We start from the raw sequence: 19,153 nt of genomic DNA, 5'->3' as shown, positions 1-19,153 counted from the left end.
TGCAAAAGGCAATGAAAAGCGCAGAGTATATAAAAGCTAACAATGACTGGTTAGATGCCCAAGCCAACGCTAAAGCAGCCCAACTTATAGGGTCAATAAGGACAAAAATACAAGCGGATGAAGACAGTTCAAATGAAGCTTTAACAAATGCTGACTTTAAGAACGCCTTCGAAGCTCTTCATAGTAAGGTGAAACAAGTGAACGACTTCTCATCTGGAAAGAAACTGAAGTCTGAAGGTTTCGACAAAGAGTTAAAAGAAGTAGCACAAAATATGACGAAAATAACAGATGCAGCAACGAGACAGGCAGTTCAAAGTGCCTATGACGCCGTTAGAGCAACTGTTGTGAAAAGTCAAGAAAAAGAGTTACAACAGACCAAAACAGACCTAGTAAATGCTTTCTTAAGAACGAAAAGTCAGGTAGGACATTACGCTGCAGATGGAACATATGTGCCAGCTGGTGGAATTTATATACCACCAAACCCTCCAAGAGAAGCACCTGCACCAGGACTACCTAGAACATTTACATCGTCACATGGACACAGACACAGGCATGCACCAAAACCAACACAACAACCACCTCCACAACCAGCACAACAACCACCTCCACAACCAGCACAGCAACCAACAGTTCAAAACCCTGCACAACAACAACCACAACCAGCACAGCAACCAACAGTTCAAAACCCTGCACAACAACAACCACAAACAGAGCAAGGACATAAAAGAAGTAGAGAACAAGGAAACCAAGAATTCTTAAAAATGCTTAAAGAAGAGTATGGTTACCCAGATACTCTTGACTTTAGTGACAGATATAAAGAAGCTATTAGAAAGTTCAATGAAGGAAATACTGACCCGAACCTATTTAGCTTTATGGCTCAGCACCATAAAGGATATAATCTCAAACCTGGAAAATACAAGCTCGCTAAGGGATATGATTTAATAGCATATCATCCAAATGACATGAACGAATTTACTCCGAGATATTTGGTGTCAGAGCTAAATGACAATACAACTCTCTTCATGAAACGCGTAAAAAATAGAGACGGAACGAAAGAAGAAAGGTTTATGAGTCCGGATGACTTAGATAGGGAAATTGTTGAAAACGGTCTCGGAATATATGAAATGCCAGCAGATGAGGTACAAGAAACTCCACAGGAAGAAGTTCAGATACAACCAGACATGGAAGAAATAGTTCAGCAACAACAGCTAGAAGAGCCTGAAGGAAACGAACAAGTCCCTCCTTTGGAAACTAACTTCACAGAACTAGATGAAGATTTGGAACAGCCGAAAAATCTTGACCCTCAACAAGAGTATGCGGAGAATATGGAATCTTTCCAAGAGTATAAGAAAAATTCGGCTGACATAGTAGAAGAATATCGAAAAATGTTTGCCGACATACAAAAGACTCCAACACCAGATGAAAATATTCAGCATAGAATGGAAGTACTGAAAGAAAATGTAAGCAAATACAACAACCCTTTTTACTTACGACCATTTAACGTTCAATCTTCGGATGAACTCGGTGAAAATAAAAGGTTAAATTTCAAGAAAACATATAGAAATGAAACATTGTTTAAAGTTCATTCAGAACCTAACCAAGATGGAAACAAACCTACTTTTGTTTCTGCAGACTATGGAACTACAATGAGATGGGGTCATAAAGCTAATCCGGATAGGTGGTTCATAAACTTACAACCACAATTCCAAGAAGTTGTAGACGCAATGGAATTGAATGGTGAACGAGATATAGCTGGTATTTTAAGCGCGGCTTTAATGCCATTGAAAGATATGAAACATGCAGATATTTTGGACCAGTATGAAATGAACATGGCTGATGGAAATATAACACCTGACGTTCTAGAACATTTATCTCAAAGAACTACACAGAACCATAGAGATGGTATATTTGGTGAAGAGTTTAGAAAGAAAGTTAGGGAGAGAGAAGGAAGAGAACCTATTGTACATGACCTTGCAAACGAAAGTTTACAAAATGTCATAAAAACTTACTTTGCAGACGATGAACTGAGAAGGGATGAATATTTAAGAAAACTCAAATGGACAGTACAAATGAAATGTTAGTATTGAAAAACATGTTCCTTGACAAAATAAAACCAACTACAGAAATAAATGACGAAAGATTGAAAGATTGGGTAGAAGCTTTCCCATTCACAAAAGATATTGTTGGTAACATGGAAAGAAAACCAGAATGGCTACAAAAACATATATTTGGAAACGAGCTTATTCCATATGGACAGGCACTGTTTGAAGAGCTTGAACCGGAAACTCAGGAAAGAGTCATGCAAACAATACGCAAAGACTCAAATACAAACTATGACAAACTCTTTCTAGGATATAGGTTACCTGAGATGGGCGACCAGAGCCCAAAGGCAAAAAGGACATGGGAAATTTACAACATACTAGGTGAACATGAGGCAAAGATGCAACAACTTGAAGCAGAGGGCAAGTTACCAAAAGTGACACCAAAGAAGAAGAGAAGAGAAGAGTAGAACAAAGTGAAAGTAGTGAAGAAGTAACTTCATCTAGTGAAAGTAGTGGCAATGAAAGAAAAAGAAGAGTTAAAAACTCAGTCAGGAAGAAAGTAAAGCTTGGTCGGAGTGGGTTCTATTATGACACATAAATCCAACTATTCTATATTTTTACACATATGAAATGTACGCCGCTCAGAATATAACGCCAAAGTTTTGGATGCCATGAATGGAAATGTTTCCGAATGGTATAACGAATGCGACAATGCCATTAGAAGGTCAGAAATAGTTCCTGGAACTTACGAATATACAACTGCTGTTTCTTATGGAAACGTAGGTGAGTTTGGAGAAGGTTCTTCAACAACAGTAGATATTGCTTGCGACAGGTTTCATATTATTTCTATTGACAACTCATTCTTATACGTGGAACAAGACATTGAAATAAAACCTTCTGCCAAGTTGTCTGACAAGAAAGGTTGCAATGGAATTTTCTATGTCGGATACCAATATGCTCCAGAAGTTTTCATGGGATATAAGATATATTCTAACTCTGACTTAGTTCAAACAGTAACATGGGCAAACTATGAATGGTTCGCTTTGAGAAACTCAGTACAACCACAAGCTAGAGAACAAACAGACCAGTATGCAACTATTGAGAAAATAAGAAGACTTGACCCTAACGTTCCAGGAGTTTATGTTAACCTTTCTGGTTCAGATGGAACTGCAGTAACCAAAGTAAAATTGAAACTTAGAGTTCCTTTGTCATCTTTCCTCATCTTCAGGTTTTTAAGATACTTGCCAAACTGGGCAGGAAAAATTTCTATCGAACTTACTCCAAGCAAAAATAACTTAGTCATTGCACCAACGCAAGACCCATTCAGCATTGCTGTAGCTGGAACTGGTGGAGCCAAGTTCTGTGACTTTTGCAAAGACAAAGTTGACTTAGACTTTGGTTTCTCAAACCTCAACACTGAAGTAAACTATTATTTCAATGCTGCTGGAACTGCTTGGACCCAGTTAAGTTCACATGCGAAAAGTTTGAATGCAAGAGAATAGAAAGCAGACTTGCAGTCTATATGTTGGACCCAGATATTTCAAATGCTTTAGCTGCCAAATATATTGCAGTTCCACTTATGTTCCCTATACACCAAATATCTGTCAAAGACTTTGCAGGTGAAGTTGGAAACCAAAGTGCTGACCCAGGTGCAAGAACAGATATTGCTTTAACAACTGCAATGAAACATGCAGATACTCTGTTTGTACTGTTCAGACGAACTATAAATGACTATTCTTGTTTCTACAACCCCGGTATTAAATATCATATAAACATAGATGGCAAATATTATCCAAGAGAAGAATATTCTACAGTTGAAGATATGAGGTCATACAACTTGACATTAGATGCTATGAACTTTAACAACAACTTCACAACAACCATTAACCCTGAAATGCAAAGTTCTATTATGCCATATGTGAAAGTATGGACTCATGCAGGAGCTCAAAAAACTCAATATACAAATAGAGACCGTTCAAACTTTTGGCTGGCATTCCATTTGCTGACTCAGAAGACTTTATGGGTGGTATTTCAACTGTTGGTACAGTTCAAATACAATATACTGGTGACAGAGACGGTCCAGATGAATTGAAAGCAAAGAAGTTTACAAAACCAATAGCACTTTTCACGGAAGATGCTCTTTTGAAGATTCGTTCGATGAAACCTGCTGGGGCTCCTCAGATTGGTATAACGACAGCTTCCATCGAGCAGATTTTGGCAGCAGGTCAGTAAGTTGTTCTTGAACTGACTTCTCTCCGTCAAATATTGACAGTACGCCAGTTTTGACATAGTATTGTATTATAAACTTACCTTTAGAAATATCGGTCAGTTTTGTTGTTATATTTTTGTCAACGTCAAGAACTTTCACCATTTCAGTTATACCAACTTTCTTTGCTTTATGAAAATATTTTGGTTCAGCAAAGACTGCTATTCTATAACATTTTCCATTGTTTGTGTAAAGAACTACTCTGTCAATGTATTTGTACTGTTTGTGTGTGTAAACTTTGTTTTGCTTCAATTCGAAGAGATACTCAAATACGTCCATCTTTTTATTCTAAGTAAAATGTCATTTCCGAAAAATAGAAGCGTAAGTGTTTCAAAAGGTTTAATGGCGGTGGCAGACGTGAAGTTAAATTCACCAACTCAAACAAACAGTCAAAGTGTTGTTGTCAATGTCAAAGAAAGAGATGTTGAAGTGGGGAAACCATACGAAGACGAAGATGGTATAACAATAGTTCCTGTAAAAGAACAACCAACATATCCTGAAGTTAGCAGAGACTTAAGTTCTGTTGCAGATATTCGAAACGACTACCAACAACTTAAAGACAAACTTAAAACTCAGGAGAAGATTTGTCAGGCTTTGGGTATAATGTTAAACTTGGTTGAGCACAACCCTGTAAAAGTGAACTCATATGTCATCGCACCTCATGAAATTTTGAAAGAACTATTGAAACTTTTGACAGAGGCAGACGATATAAACATCAAAGAAATAGAACCCGACATTGCTTGCTGTGGTGTTTCATATAATATCATTGACAAGATATACGTTATGAAAGGAGGTGAAACGTTGAACTTAAAATATAGTTTCCCAGACGTCATAAAAATATTTGACGACCACAACATTTCATTAAAATTTACTTGCTAAGTAAATGGCAAAACTTCTTGAAAGATGTTTGAAGAAAAACAATATAGACTTTATTTCATGTAAAGGACTTTACACACTTTTGAACGATATGAAAGACCCTGTTTTGTTTGTTCGTGTAGACAAAGGAAAGTTCTATGTCTTTACAAAATATTTGAACTTCTTAGACAGAGAACTTCAAGAAACGCCATGTGAAAGTTTAGATGAAGTTCTTCTCCACTTTCAGAAAAACTTTTAAATATATGTAAATGGCAGAAGACATAGTGGTTTATACTATTACGACTAAAAACCCTGAGTCATATAATTCTATAACAACAAACTTACAAAGTCCTCAAGGACGATATTGTAAACTGACCTTAAACACGATGACGACTAAAGCCTGTTTTTGCTCTTTTGACACCAGAAGACTTTGTTGTTGTGAATGGTAAAAAATACTTCTTTGAAGATACTTACTCAGATATACCACCAACAGGTTTTGTTGACTTATTTAATACTTTAAGGACGGATGTAACATGTGCTGCAACTAGAGCAGGTTTCATTATGTTTGGATGTCCGACTGAGTTTAGTATAAACGATATGAGCTATAATACAAAACTTATATCTGGTTTTTACTACCAACAGTTTCCTAAACAGGAAAAGGTGTCATACAAGGTCTATCTGTTCCATTGACTTTAAGTACACCTATTTTATATATTGTTTCAAACTTAGGTTCAAAGTGCTATTCGAATATCGACAGAAACTACTATGACCAAAAGATACTCATGCGTATAAACAACACTTTCTCTGCTGGTCTGCCTATTGTTCATTCGAATGCAGAGTTTTCAGCTTTAGTAAACTCAAACACTTTAGCAAACATAAACTTAACCTTAGTTGACGCAAACTTTGTTCCTGTAAAACTTTTATGTCCTATGTATTTGTCAATGACGGCAGAAAGTTTCGAATTGGAAGATGCAACTGGTGAAAGTATTGTACTACAAGAACAACTTCAACAACAAATAGCTCAAGAACAACAAATGCAACAAATGGAACAAATGCAACAACAAAGTCAAGAATAAAAAAAACATTTTTTTTATTTTTATAAAAATGTACAGAATAGATGTTTCAGATTTTTATGACTTCCAAGCGTTCAGAAATATGTGTCCATTTAGAGACTATAACAAAGCAGTCGAGAATTTGAAACGTTTAGTCATTTATGTCGACTCTGCCCCAGAATGTTATGTCATGAAAGAATGGGATGTTGTCTTTAACAAACCTAAAGCGACAATAGTTTCAGAACAAGAATGTAAACAGAAACTTAAGAAAATAAAAGTCGTACAAGTTGGTATGAAGATGTTAGATGCTTGGGATATCTTATTGTCAAAACTTGAAGATTTTTCAGTTCGTGGTATAAAGTTCTATACACCATCTCCAAACTTCTATTCTATCTTCACTGGATATAAATACGAACAAGTAGAATGGAAAGAAAATGTTATAGAAGCTTGGTTAGACCATGTCAAAGAAATTATATGCAATGGAAACGAAAGAGTCTATGAGTATATCTTATGTTGGTTTGCAAACATCTTACAACATCCAAGTGCTAAAAATGAAACTGCTCTCATCATAATTGGAAAACAAGGAACAGGTAAGAACACTTTCTTTACAGATATCTTATGCAAACTGTTAGAGGGCTATTCGAACCCGAATATGACAAACTTAGAAAACATCTGCGGTAAATTTAACTCTTCAATAGAGAATATGAAACTTATAGTATGTAACGAACTTCAAAGTATAGATACAACAAAAGTTTTGAACTCAGATGCTTTGAAGAGTCTTATAACAGACAAAGTTGGAGTTGTTGAAAGAAAGTATAGAGACCAAAGAGTTTGTGAAAATGTTGCAAATTTCATTATGGTTTCAAACAACGCCGTTCCGATGAAGTTAGAAAGTTCTGACAGAAGATATGTAGTTGTCAGAACGTCAGATTCTCATATGCAAGATACAGAATATTTGACGACTTAGCAGAAACTTTGACATCTGACTTTTACAACCACTTGTTCTCATATTTCATGACATTAGATATTTCAAAGTTCAATCCAAGACAAATTCCACATACCGAAGAGAGACAAACATTGTTAGAAGCAAACAAGAGTGTATATGAACTGTTCATAGATGAAACTGACTTTGAGTGTTTAGATGAAAGGTCATTGTACGATTCGTATAAACAATATTGTCAAGAATATGGTTATATGACAGCGTCTAAACGAACATTCTTGGCAAATGTCAAAAGTCTTTTAGACGTACAGAATGGTGTATATACAAAGAAAAATTTTTCTGAGTAAATTTTAAAAAAAAATATTTTTTTATCCGATAGAAAAGATGACAAAATTCATCTCAGTAAACAAGTACATGTCAGGACTTAAAGAAGAACTAGACCCATTCACATATTTGAATGTTTACTTCTACCATTTTGAAAAGTCTTCATTCAGCAAAGTTTGGAACATCGAACCAGTTAAGTTTGCTATTGTGACTAAAAATGGTGCGAAATTTGAAGACTTAGACATAGAAGGTTTGTTAACAGTCAAAGAAAGTTTTGACAGAAGGTTTTCAAACCTTAAAGAAGGCAAGCATACAAACTTGTTATACCTTATGAACCAAAGAAAGCAGACGACTATGAATATTATGAGTCTAAGATAGTTGAAGTTCAAGGTAAATTGGGTAAAAAGATTTTTAGAGTCTAAGCCAGTGTTTACTCCTAAAGAGGAAGAGAACATTGACATTGACCCAGAAATGTTCTAAAAATAAAATTTTATTTTTACATGTCAAATTTCTTTTTCTCTGGCTCTGGTTCTTTTCTTCTCTTCTTCTACTTTCTTTCTTTCTTCTCTCTCTTCTTCTCTCTGGTGGAGTTATGTCAAATTTCTCAGAACCATATTTTTGTAAAAGGTCTTTGTCCTTTAATAGCTCTTCTATTCTGTTTTCTATTTCATTTTCAAGAACAGCGCATGTGTCTTCTTTGCATTCTAAGAAGTTTTTGTTGGACTTCATCTCTCCAAGAGGCGTCATCTCTGTCAACAAGTCTGTCATTGACAAATTTTAAGACTTCTCTGCTTAACGTTTTATGGTTCTTGTCATATTCCCAGAAACAGAACTTTAGAACAAATTCCCCTTTCTTGTTTACACTATGTAAGATTTTATGGTCTACAGATGTTTTGCTGTCGAAAAGCTTGTCTCGAATATAGATGGCGAAATCGCTAGACATTTCCTAAAAGATAAAAATTTTAATTTTTCTAAAAATATGTTAGAAAAAAAGTTTGCTGACATTGACAAAAAATTTGAGAATGTTTTAAATAAGAACAAGAGGAAGTTGGAAAATGCTCAGATAAAACCCATACATGACAAGTTTTATTTGCTCAGAATGGTATAAACAGGTCTAATTGCACCACCTGGGTCGGGCAAGACTTTCACTTATCTTAAAATGGCTGCACAACAACAAGAACTAGATGAGAAGAACCCATTCTATGAGTTAGTAGTCATTTGTAGTACTTCTGGTCAATTTGACCAAACCGTAATTCGTTCAAAGAGATATTATAAAAAAGTCTAAGTTAGTATCTATAAAAGACTCTGAGTTGTTAGATTGGATAAAGAAGTACCAAAGAAGAGTTTTGAAGTACAATGCTATAAATGAGTATATAAACTCGAAGTTTAAAGACCCAAATGAGGAAATGCAGAGAATATTAGAGAAGAAACACTTCAGAAACAAACAGAAAGAGATTGAGTACCTTTCGAAGAAATTGCAATCTTACGATTGGAAGACTTACCCTCACAGATGTCTTCTTATCTTAGATGACTTTGCTTCTCATCCTTTGTTAAAGAACAGAGAACAAGACATGTGTCGAATTCTTAAGAAGCTCAGACACTTTAACATTTCAGTTGTCATTTGTGTACAGACAGCCAAGAGTTTAAGTAAGGATGTAAAGAGAATACTTACTGACATTGTACTTTTCCCCGGATTGTCCGAAGACGATTTCATGGAACTTATGAAAGAGTCCATGGCAGGTAAGTTTGACAGACATGAACTATGGGAGAAGTACAAAGTCATACAAGACCCTCATACTTCTTTCAGAATTCACATCTACGCGAACAAAGTTCAAATTGTAAAAAGTCAAGCTTGAAAAATGTAAGTGTTGAGTCTTAGTCTGCTTGTTTGAAGTTGTCAAAATACTCTGTTATTTTCCTGTCGGAAGGAAGGACTTTTCCTGTCGGAAGGAAGGACTCGGAATGTCGGAAAGAAAAACTTTTCCTGTCGGAAAGAAAAACTTTTCCTGTCGGAAAGAAAAACTTTTCCTGTCGGAAGGAAAAACTTTTTCTGAAGGTCGGCCAAAAAGTTCTCAATTTTCGAAAATTTGAATGGTTTACGGACGGACAACAGAAAAAATTTTTCCTGTCGGAAAGAAAAACTTTTCCTGTCGGAAAGAAAAACTTTTCCTGTCGGAAAGAAAAACTTTTCCTGTTGGAAGGAAGGACTTTTCCTGTTGGAAGGAAGGACTTTTCCTGTTGGAAGGAAGGACTCGGAATGCCAGAAGGAAGGACTCGGAATGTCGGAAGGAAGGACTCGGAATGCCAGAAGGACTCGGACAAGACAATTTACTTTATAGAGCTACCTGAGCCATCTTTGGTGTCAAGCTTGAAAAATAAATGGTTCATTTACTCTTCCTCTTTGAAGTTGTCAAAATACTCTGTTATTTTTTCCTTCAGTAGCGGTAAATCTTCTTTGAATGTAAGTATTGTACAACCTTTCATATCATAGTGTGTTTGAGGTAACGTATCTTGAACTATCTGTTTAACATCTTCATTTGGTGTCATTGAAATCGGTAAGTTTTCGCGATAGAACAATTTCTGTCAGATTTGTAAATCTTAGCAAGGTCGTAAAAGCTTTTGTTGTTTCTTCTGACTAAATGCAACATAACCATATCTCTGTCTTCTTCATTTTCCATCTCTTCAGTGTAAATCATATACTTATAGTTCTTTTCCTTTCCTTTTGGTACCGAACGTGGTATTCTTTTCTGTATGTTTTTGTCTTCTTTCATCATATCTTCTCTCTGCTTTGTACAAAGTTCGTCAAGAAGTTTTACAAACATACCATGCATAGCGAGGTGAAGCCCACATTGCTATTGAACTAACTAGGAACTTATGAACATATATACCTTTTAGATGCGATGGTAAGTTTTGTCTGTCTTGGTACATCTTTTTAAGTTCTACATGTTCAAACTCACTGAGGAGTTCAATAGTGTTTTGGTTCCTAAACCAGTCTTGTGGTTTCTTAGTATCTGGAGCAAAACATGCTGTCAAAATACTTTGCATTTGGTACATGTCATCTTTGACCGAACGAATGAGACGTAACTGTTTGTTAAACTGAACCCACTCGTATTCTTCATCTATGGCTTCATGAACGATAGCAGTTGTTGTGTTCTCTGATGTTGACATTTCTGTTCTTACATACAAAATAAAAAATAAAATAAAAATAAAATTAGCGTTATTTTCTATCTTGTATAAAAGACCAAAAATAAACGCTTTACATGTATTTTTCAGCAACTTCGTCAAATAATTTTATAGCTTTGTCGATCTCATCTACTTCAAACGTTTCTTTACCTTTCATGGGAGCACCATACATTTTCTCAAACTTTTCAAGTAGTTCTGTTTCTGCAGCTCTCATATCATTTACAAACACAACCTTAACTCTATTGACTATACTGTCATATCTTTGAGTTATATTAAATGTTCTTCCTATCTTATATCTCTTTGTATTGAAGTCCTTCGGTTTCTGAACGATGTAAAGTAAGCCTTCACTGCAACGTTCAGTATCGAATGAACCATATGTTATGAAATTATATCCAACAGGGTCAATCCATAACAAAACTAGTGGTATAAGACTTTTGTCTATAAGATATGCTGTAGTTCCATGAAATCTTACCGATATCAAAAGCTCAGGATTTCTTGTCAAAATTTTCTGAGATGAAGCATTTTTAACCCAGTCCTTTGCTCTCTTTCCAGATGGTGTTAAAATGTCTGACAAAGAATATTTTTTGTATTTCTTTGAGTATCTTACGTTTAAATCACCTATTCTAACCACTTTGGTGTCATTGTCTATCTTTTTAACTGTTTCAAACTCAATGTTTGTCATTTCCTGTTCTTACATACAAAATAAAAAAAAATATTTTAAAAAAACTAGCGTTAATTTTATTTTTTCTATCTTGTATAAAAGATATGATTTCATAGAGTTTTTTTACGATTTTCATAGAGTTTTGGCTACCCCTGTAAAAGTCGGGGTAGCAAACATATGAGGAAATTCATGAAATTTGGTCATTTTTTCAGCAAAAATATATTTTAGGTGGAACAGGTCCTCGTCCCTCGGTCAACTAACATCTTTTTGAAAATAGTGACAACATGACATTTTGACAACAACACAGGAAATATACTTCATCGTAAATGTTTTGTCATGATTTCATCGTCAATGAGCGTAAATCAGACAAAAATATATTTTAGGTGAAGAGGTGAGATCTCACCCGTTTTCTCACCTCTTTTCTCACCCCACATGTCCTTACTGAAAAAGTACGTGTTCCATATACCATTTTACTCAGAATTCAATAAAAATATATTTTAGGTGAAGAGGTGAGATCTCACCTGTTTTCTCACCTCTTTTCTCACCTCTTTTTCACAAGCGTTTTACATGAATTGTACGATGTATATTTGAAATCCTAAACAATTTCGTAGCTTCGATTTCTTCGCTGAGGATATCGAATGTTTTAACAATGCCGAAGGTTTCTTTATATTTCTTCTTGACATCTGAAAGAAGGAAATCGTCAGCAGTTGGATAGTTTTTGTTCAGAAATGTCAACATGTCCATTTTATCTTCTGCTGGTTTCTCTGCTTCTTTCTTAAGTCAGCATAGTCGTTTCTCTTCTTCTTCTATTCTTTGACGGAGTAGTTATATTTCCTCATTGCTGCTTTACATTTTGAACATTGTGGGTTCATTTTTGCGTTATATTCTGAAACCTTACCTGCTAGTATGACTAAGGCGTCAATGGTTTTCTTTAACTCAAAGGTTGCTGGTTTTATCTGTTGGTTCCATACTTTACCTCTTCTATCTTTATCTCTTATCTGCCATACACATTTTGCAACTAACGAAACAAAGTTGTCGTAGGTCTTAAATTCTTCAGATTTGTATATGTCAGAGATGTTCTTATATAACATGTCGCAATCTTTGTCCATAACTTTGTGGTTGCAATGAAATCCAAGAAACTCATAGTTTACCTTACGTATGAACTTCTTTGGTTTCTACTGAGTCAGTTGCTTTGACTTCTATTTCATCGAATTCTGGAATAGTAAGCTTTTGTTGTTGGATTTCAGGAAGTTTAGGTAGATGGTCAATAATATCCTGCATTTCATAAAGATATTCTTCATTTGTTTCATCTTTTGCAGTGCAATCTAAATCTCCTTGGAGAAGTTCCTGCTTTATCTTCTGGATTGTTGTTTCGAAAGTATATGAAGAAGGAATGAAGCTTTTCATTTCTACTAACATAGATGTTGGGTTCATGACTAACGAGTTTGGTGAAGTTGTTGCTAACATGTTCTTGCAATAAAAATAAAAAAATATTTTTTTTAAAAAAAAACTAAAATATATTTTTTATCTTAAGGAAATTCATGAAAATTCAACGGGTGAGAAAAGAGGTGAGAAAACAGGTGAGATCTCACCACTTCACCTAAAATATATTTTTTGGTCCGGGAACAACAAAATGAACGAGTTTTGTGTGTTTTCTACGGTGGAGCCAAAGTGGCTCGACCTCTTTTTTCACCTAAAATATATTTTTGTCGAATTCAGCACAAAATTCATGAAAATTCAAGAGGGTGAAAAAACAGGTGAGAAAACAGGTGAGATCTCACCACTTCACCTAAAATATATTTTTCAGTACTTTTTCAGCACTTTTCCGTAGTTGTATATGAAAGACAATTCGAGATAAAAGTCATAGTACAATGGTATTATATGCTGCACACCGTTTGTTGTGAACCAAATTTGAAAGTCAGAGAAACTGTTACTAGGTGGTTCGTAGAATTTAGAAGCAAAGTCATAAAAGTCCTTACCGATACATAGAAAACTGTTGTTGCTTGAACTGAAACTTGCATGACACATGACATTTTGAGGGTCGAACACGTTTCTATAAACTGTCAAATCTGTTGGTGGGAGTATAAATTTAAATGGACCATCTGGTGGCAATGGTTCGTTCTGGTTTAGTAACCGAAGAAATTGTGCCCAAGAACGTTTGTCTACTCCCCAATATAAAAACTCTGTATCTCTTGGAGGGTTAATTTCAATCTTTTGAAATGAAACTGTGGAATTCATCTTGTCGTATTCTAGTTTCAGATAGTATGTTCCATTTAGTAAAGAGTGGTATTTTTCTTGAAATTCCCAGTAGTATTTGTTTATTTGAGTTTGAAAGTCATTTAGAGTTTTTTCAAGACTTTCGTCTGAACGAATTGTAAAGATTTTCATTTCATCAAATTTTTCTATTAGACCATCAGAACCTTTATACTGACCATGAAAATATACTGCGAACATAAACGCGTTCGTTCTATTTGAAAACAAAACTCTTCTAAATCCTATTGCCTTTGCATCTGAAGGACTTTTGAAGCCAACGAATTGGATAGTCAAACCTGTATGCTCGGATGAAATTTCTTCATCTGAAATAGTCCTACCAGCATTTGTGAAGATATAGTCTAACGGTTTTGTATCTGCTACTTTTGTTCTTTGTTTTTCAACCTGAAGCATTTTATATATGTAAAAATATACTGTTTTAAAAACGTTTTAAAATGGTATGCCATATAGCTTCTTGAATTTGTTAAGAAGTATTCGAACGTTTTTTCCATCTGTATCTCTAGCGTTTACATGAGCATAGCCCGTCTTAGTAAAATATACTTGTAATTTCCTATAGTTTACGCCGGTATAAAAGTAGAAAGAGTCTTGTTCTTCGCTATAGTAGTAAAACTCAAACGTATGCTTACCATAGTCTGTAATTTCAATTGTTTCATCTTCTAGTTCGTCGACAAATTCGAATACAATATCTCGAAATTTGCCTATGTTCTTACTGTTTTCAGAACGAGTGACCCAACGCAAGTTCTCAAGTCTATTGTCGTTTCTTATATGGTTTATATGGTCTACAAAAGGTAAATTGTTAGGATTCGGTATAAAATGAGTTGCAATGACAACATGTTTAAGATAGCGTTTCCCACCCATCTTCATCATAGCATATCCGTTATTTTGCTCCCATTCGCTTAAAACTCTTTTTGTCTTTTTGTTTCTGACTTCAAATGACTCACAACAGTGAATTTCATATTTCTCATCTAACAAACAAGTTTCCCAACGGTCTTCTCCAACAAACTCAGCGTACATTTCAAATAAAATAAAAAAATGTTTTTTTGAAAAAATGTTTTAAAAAATGTTTTACTTCATGCAATGTTTTATTTCATGCAATGTTTTATTTCTGTGCCGTCTTCAAGTATGGCCCAGTACTTACGCTTGGAGAGAACATGAACTTCGGAAAATACCTTATCTAGCTTAAAACAGCCCATCTTTTCACCGACCATACCCATTTCAATGAGTTTGTTATAGCCTTCTTCGTTCGTCATGAGTGCATCGATGTTCTCGTAGTATACCACAACTTTGGATTTAACCTCTGAGAAGAATTTGTTGTAGTTGTCAAGGACTGCCTTTGCAAACTGAGGATAGGACCAATGTTCGACAATAGGTTTTAATGTGGTTACTAAGCCACCTTGACCTTCGGTAAATTCGTACTTCAAAACAAAAGGAGAAAACCTTTCAACAAAGTTGTCGACCTTCTCATAGTGTTTACTCTTCATCTTTTGAGGTTTTTTAATGGAATACCCCCATGTCGAATTCATAAGCAATTTTAGTGTCATTGCAAGTTTGGGGTTTGAAGCTTTCCTAATATCATATAGTTGTTGAATGACTTTTCCAACTGTATAGTTCCTTCCCGGGAACTCGCCATTTTCGTTTGGAATTCCAGTTGGAATATATTGGACAAACCTCATGTACGCAGCGTTAAGGTCGACATAGTATATCTTTTCATATGAGTCGAACTTGTCGCATCCTATTGGCCCAGTTCGTGGAAATTCAAGCGAGTCTCTTATCTTTTGAGAAACTCCTCCTGTTATCTCATAAACATCGTCAAAGCAACCTGTTTCATATAAAACCTTCTGACCTAACTCTGATGCCCTCCAATACAATTTGACGTCGATTGGATGCCTCAATGGGAGTTTGTTTATAGCATCTTGAAGTTCTTGCAACCTCATTGGAAGTTCTTCTGGTTCAGGTTGGTATCCGAACAATCCAACTCCTTTTGGAACTGTGTACTTCTTTTGTGCTAGAACTTTGTCTGGAACAACTTTTGGTCTTACCAACAATGAAAAGTTTGTTTCGTCTTTTGGTACAAAAGTTTCTGTCAGCTTGTCATCTGGAATTGGTTCCAACAAACCTTTCTCGAAAAGAATGTTAACAGCTCTGACAATGTTGCACTTGCTCTTTCCGAACAATGGGTTTGTAAGACTTTCGTTCAACATGAAGTGGTTGTGGATGAGTACAATCTTCAACCATGGTAAGTCTTTGTCAACAACATAGTCGTCATGTGAAAAACCTTTAGCTGTCGGAATGTTGACTCGGATATTCACATTTGCCAACGGTGCAATTTTTGACAATTGACTTCTAAGAATGTACCTTGTTTTCACACATGACTCAAGATACTTCATTTTCTCATCTGTAACAAGACCTGAGTTCCTGAGACATGTAAGAATACAAGGTTCATTGACAATTGTTTCAATTGAATTGAAAATTCCATACCTTGTTAAGTTAATGTCAGACTTATTTCTGAACGGGAAGTATCCAGCATGTTGTCTGACTGCTTGAGGGTTGGGTTGATACCATTCAAACTTCACGCTTGCAATTCCTTCAATTGCATTCAAAATGTCTGAGTCGGAGTCAACCATTTGTTCTCTCTTTGTAGTCTTGAAAGCGTCAAGAAGTTGTGCGGCTGTTGTGACATTGCCATGTGCATAGTAAATATGACCATCTAAATCTGTTACGGTTAGTCTGAGATTGTATCCTTTCTTATTTCCGTCTTGAATTGCAGCAAGTACTCCCATGAAGCCTTCTTTGTTCTTTCCTTCGTCAAAGTTTACTGTAAAGGTTCGCCCAGATGTAATTTTACTTCGAACCTCACGATACTTTTCATATGCATATCTTGTTCTTTCCATGGGAGCATGTGCGTCTTCACCTTTTCCTTTTTTCCTTCTCAAAGGATGCAATTGTTCGTCATGTTTCCAGTAGAATCTGGCAAAGCCGTCGTGTCCTTCAACTTGAGGCTCACTAACATCGAAAGGCATGTTCATAAGACGCTCTTCTTCTAACCTCTCTAGTCTGTTTGGATAATTGGCGCGTGCTGTTTCCAATTCCATTTCGTAGCGAAGACCAGACAGTTTGTCATAGACTTTTATGGGTCTTCCCTTCCTATATTTAAACTTCTTCGAAACTCTCCAGCCATATCTTTCTAACTCTGCTTTTATTCTAGCAGACCTTCTGTCCATTCTATGTGGGGGCATTTTTATAAAAATAAAAAAATGTTTTTTTCTTTACTTTACATAACCGCCCGCTGCCATAAGTCTTTGACGCCAACCCATACCAGCTAATGAAGGTTGACTTGGTTTAGTCTCCAAACTAAACTTTGGTTTTGGTTTATCTTCAGTTTTTGGCTTCCCTTCTTCTATTGGTTTTTCGTCACTTTTCGGTTCCTCTGACTTTACCTCACTTGCTGGAACAGTTGTGTCGTCAACATCTTCATAAATATCATATGCCATTTGTTTTTGTTTTCCTTTCAACTTTTTGTGTTTGTTGTAAAGTTTAGAATATTTCGACTCTAAGTCAATGAGATTTCTATAATGAACTGTTGGTCAGTGAAGTAAACTTTTCCATCTGTTGTCTCATAAACTCCTTCAGACTTCAATATTTTATTTGTGAGAGTCTGTTTCTTTTTTGAGATACTTGCCGTCCATTTTATGAAAAGTGACTTTGTAGTTAGGGTTTGTATTTCCAGACCTAGCACTTTCTATTATTGAATTTTTCTCTTCATCTGTAAGTTCTTTGACAGGTTTTGACAATGGTTCTGAACTTTTTGTTTGTGGTGTAAATCTACCGTTTCAACTTCTTCGGTCATTTCATCTCAGTAAAAAATTTTAGTTTGGTTTGTTTTCAACTGGTTGTTTAGGTTTTTTAAGTCGGTCTAAAACTTCCTGAGTATATGAAAAACTTGACAAACACGTTTTAAAAGGTGGTCTTCCATGACCTATTCTGTCTAAAGCTGCATTGTTCATTTCATCTCAGTAAAAAATTTTAGTTTGGTTTTTTTCAACTGGTTGTTGAGGTTTTTAAGTCGGTCTAAAACTTCCTGAGGTATAAGAACTTGACAAACACGTGGTTGTGTAACTGCTGGAAGCCGACAAATCCATCTTGAGCCCATTTGTCTCAAAGCTGTATTGTTCATTTCATCTCAGTAAAAAATTTTACATACACCACGTTTGATGGTTGAGGTTGTTGTTGTTTACCCACTGTTGTGCATGGTTATATCCTCTGTTAAAGAATCTTTCACCTTGGTCCATATAGTGGCCTGCTTGGTTATAGTAGTCATTTGCTTTGTTATAGTAGTTTCCTGCTTGTCTTCCTACATTGTCCATCCATCCTTGAACTTTTCCTCTTGTTTCAGGATTTGGAATAAGATTTGCTGCATCTCGTGCTACATCCCAACCTTTCTGTACAGTTTGTATAATAGGTTGTGCTTTCTCTTTCAGTATACCTAAAGTACTCAAAATCTTCCTTCCAACTCCAAATACACCTCTGGCTATTATTCCCACTGCTGGCAAAAATCTAGATGCGACTCCTGCTAATGCGCCAAATAAACCCATTTCTTATGGGTTAAAAAATGACGAATCCAAACAAGGACCCCTATGTTTCTAAAGCAACAAAGAAAGCACTCATGGTAAAAATCTTTAGTTCAACACCAAATGCTTGGTTTATGGATATCTTGGAAAACATTCCGAGGTATAGAGAAGATGGACCACCATACTGGCTAATATTTGTTGGTCAAAACACAAGATACTGTGAAGCCATACCATTATGGTCCAAAAATATTTTAGATGTGAAAACTGCTTTGACAATATTCGTTGACAAATACCATCCAACAAAACTGACATCTGACTGTGAAAGTTCTTTCAAATCAGATGATGTAAAAAACTATCTGCGTTCAAAAAATGTAAACCAATATTTCATTGTCGACCAAAACCATTCTGCTCTTGGTGTCATTGACAGTTGTATAAAAATCTTAAGAGACTTAAATCAACCACAAGGTGGTGAGGTAGATGAAATGTCATATGACGACAAGTACAGACACTTCTCCATGGCAAAGATGAGACAAGTTTTAAATATTTACAATAGCCGTAAACAAAAAGGTTTGGGAAAACCACTCCCCTGAAGAAATGAAAAACAACCCCGACTTAGAGAAAGACTATATATTTAATAGTTTAGTCAAAAGAGACAAACAAGAAAGAATGCCAGGCTTCAAACTTCAGAAAGGTGACAAAGTAAAAATAGAAATACCTAAACGCGACCCATATGAAAATACTATTGACTATGACAACAATGGGAACCCGACAGGTACTCACATTCGTGTTCGTAAAAATAGAAGAAAGTATACAAGAGAATATTATGAAGTTTTAGGCAAACATGGCAAAATGTACAGACTGCGAGCAGAAGATAAAACTACTATTGTCAGACCTCGTTTCAAACTTGTCAAAGTTCAAGGTGGTATACTTTCAAAAACAGTTCCTAACAAATATAAGACAACTCCTGACGAATATGCTAAAGAAGTGGAAC

General features: G+C 35.5%; 9 protein-coding genes and 7 pseudogenes across 16 annotated transcripts, besides 1 other annotated feature; 7 read left to right on the top strand and 9 right to left on the bottom strand.

The window, feature by feature from the left end:
- Window positions 1–438: 438 nt before the first annotated feature.
- On the top strand, window positions 439–759 carry TVAGG3_0162510 (protein of unknown function, DUF4106 family; the record flags this gene model as incomplete). Its single annotated transcript, XM_051225023.1, has 1 exon — window positions 439–759. One exon carries the CDS (start codon window positions 439–441, stop codon window positions 757–759), a length of 321 nt encoding a protein of 106 aa, XP_051110009.1.
- Window positions 760–761: 2 nt separating this feature from the next.
- TVAGG3_0162500 (protein of unknown function, DUF4106 family) lies at window positions 762–1,965 on the top strand (the record flags this gene model as incomplete). The annotated part of the gene is made up of 1 exon (XM_051225022.1): window positions 762–1,965. A coding segment is annotated over one exon (1,204 nt), but the record flags the coding sequence as incomplete, so codon positions are not given.
- Window positions 1,966–2,725: 760 nt separating this feature from the next.
- Window positions 2,726–19,153: part of a mobile genetic element that runs on past the window's edge.
- On the bottom strand, window positions 4,168–4,587 carry TVAGG3_0162490 (uncharacterized protein; the record flags this gene model as incomplete). The annotated part of the gene is made up of 1 exon (XM_051225021.1): window positions 4,168–4,587. The coding sequence occupies one exon, from the start codon at window positions 4,585–4,587 to the stop codon at window positions 4,168–4,170; it is 420 nt and encodes a 139-aa protein (XP_051110007.1).
- TVAGG3_0162480 (protein of unknown function, DUF4106 family) lies at window positions 4,651–5,153 on the top strand (the record flags this gene model as incomplete). Its single annotated transcript, XM_051225020.1, has 1 exon — window positions 4,651–5,153. A coding segment is annotated over one exon (503 nt), but the record flags the coding sequence as incomplete, so codon positions are not given.
- Window positions 5,761–6,239, top strand: TVAGG3_0162470 (annotated as a pseudogene). The gene has a single exon. A coding segment is annotated over exon 1 (479 nt).
- Window positions 6,268–6,805, top strand: TVAGG3_0162460 (uncharacterized protein; the record flags this gene model as incomplete). The annotated part of the gene is made up of 1 exon (XM_051225019.1): window positions 6,268–6,805. A coding segment is annotated over one exon (538 nt), but the record flags the coding sequence as incomplete, so codon positions are not given.
- Window positions 7,540–7,943, top strand: TVAGG3_0162450 (annotated as a pseudogene). Its single transcript has one exon. A coding segment is annotated over exon 1 (404 nt).
- TVAGG3_0162440 lies at window positions 8,130–8,422 on the bottom strand (annotated as a pseudogene). Its single transcript has one exon. A coding segment is annotated over exon 1 (293 nt).
- TVAGG3_0162430 lies at window positions 8,459–9,335 on the top strand (annotated as a pseudogene). The gene has a single exon. A coding segment is annotated over exon 1 (877 nt).
- TVAGG3_0162420 lies at window positions 10,037–10,647 on the bottom strand (annotated as a pseudogene). Its single transcript has one exon. A coding segment is annotated over exon 1 (611 nt).
- On the bottom strand, window positions 11,876–12,790 carry TVAGG3_0162410 (annotated as a pseudogene). Its single transcript has one exon. A coding segment is annotated over exon 1 (915 nt).
- Window positions 13,127–13,987, bottom strand: TVAGG3_0162400 (uncharacterized protein; the record flags this gene model as incomplete). The annotated part of the gene is made up of 1 exon (XM_051225018.1): window positions 13,127–13,987. The coding sequence occupies one exon, from the start codon at window positions 13,985–13,987 to the stop codon at window positions 13,127–13,129; it is 861 nt and encodes a 286-aa protein (XP_051110004.1).
- Window positions 14,024–14,608, bottom strand: TVAGG3_0162390 (His-Me finger endonucleases family; the record flags this gene model as incomplete). Its single annotated transcript, XM_051225017.1, has 1 exon — window positions 14,024–14,608. One exon carries the CDS (start codon window positions 14,606–14,608, stop codon window positions 14,024–14,026), a length of 585 nt encoding a protein of 194 aa, XP_051110003.1.
- Window positions 14,677–16,815, bottom strand: TVAGG3_0162380 (DNA/RNA polymerases family; the record flags this gene model as incomplete). Its single annotated transcript, XM_051225016.1, has 1 exon — window positions 14,677–16,815. The coding sequence occupies one exon, from the start codon at window positions 16,813–16,815 to the stop codon at window positions 14,677–14,679; it is 2,139 nt and encodes a 712-aa protein (XP_051110002.1).
- TVAGG3_0162370 lies at window positions 16,861–17,441 on the bottom strand (annotated as a pseudogene). Its single transcript has one exon. A coding segment is annotated over exon 1 (581 nt).
- On the bottom strand, window positions 17,788–18,186 carry TVAGG3_0162360 (uncharacterized protein; the record flags this gene model as incomplete). The annotated part of the gene is made up of 1 exon (XM_051225015.1): window positions 17,788–18,186. The coding sequence occupies one exon, from the start codon at window positions 18,184–18,186 to the stop codon at window positions 17,788–17,790; it is 399 nt and encodes a 132-aa protein (XP_051110001.1).

Source organism: Trichomonas vaginalis, chromosome IV, assembly GCF_026262505.1.
Source record: "Trichomonas vaginalis G3 chromosome IV, whole genome shotgun sequence".
Taxonomy (NCBI): domain Eukaryota; phylum Parabasalia; order Trichomonadida; family Trichomonadidae; genus Trichomonas; species Trichomonas vaginalis.
This window is presented reverse-complemented; position numbering and strand designations above follow the sequence as displayed.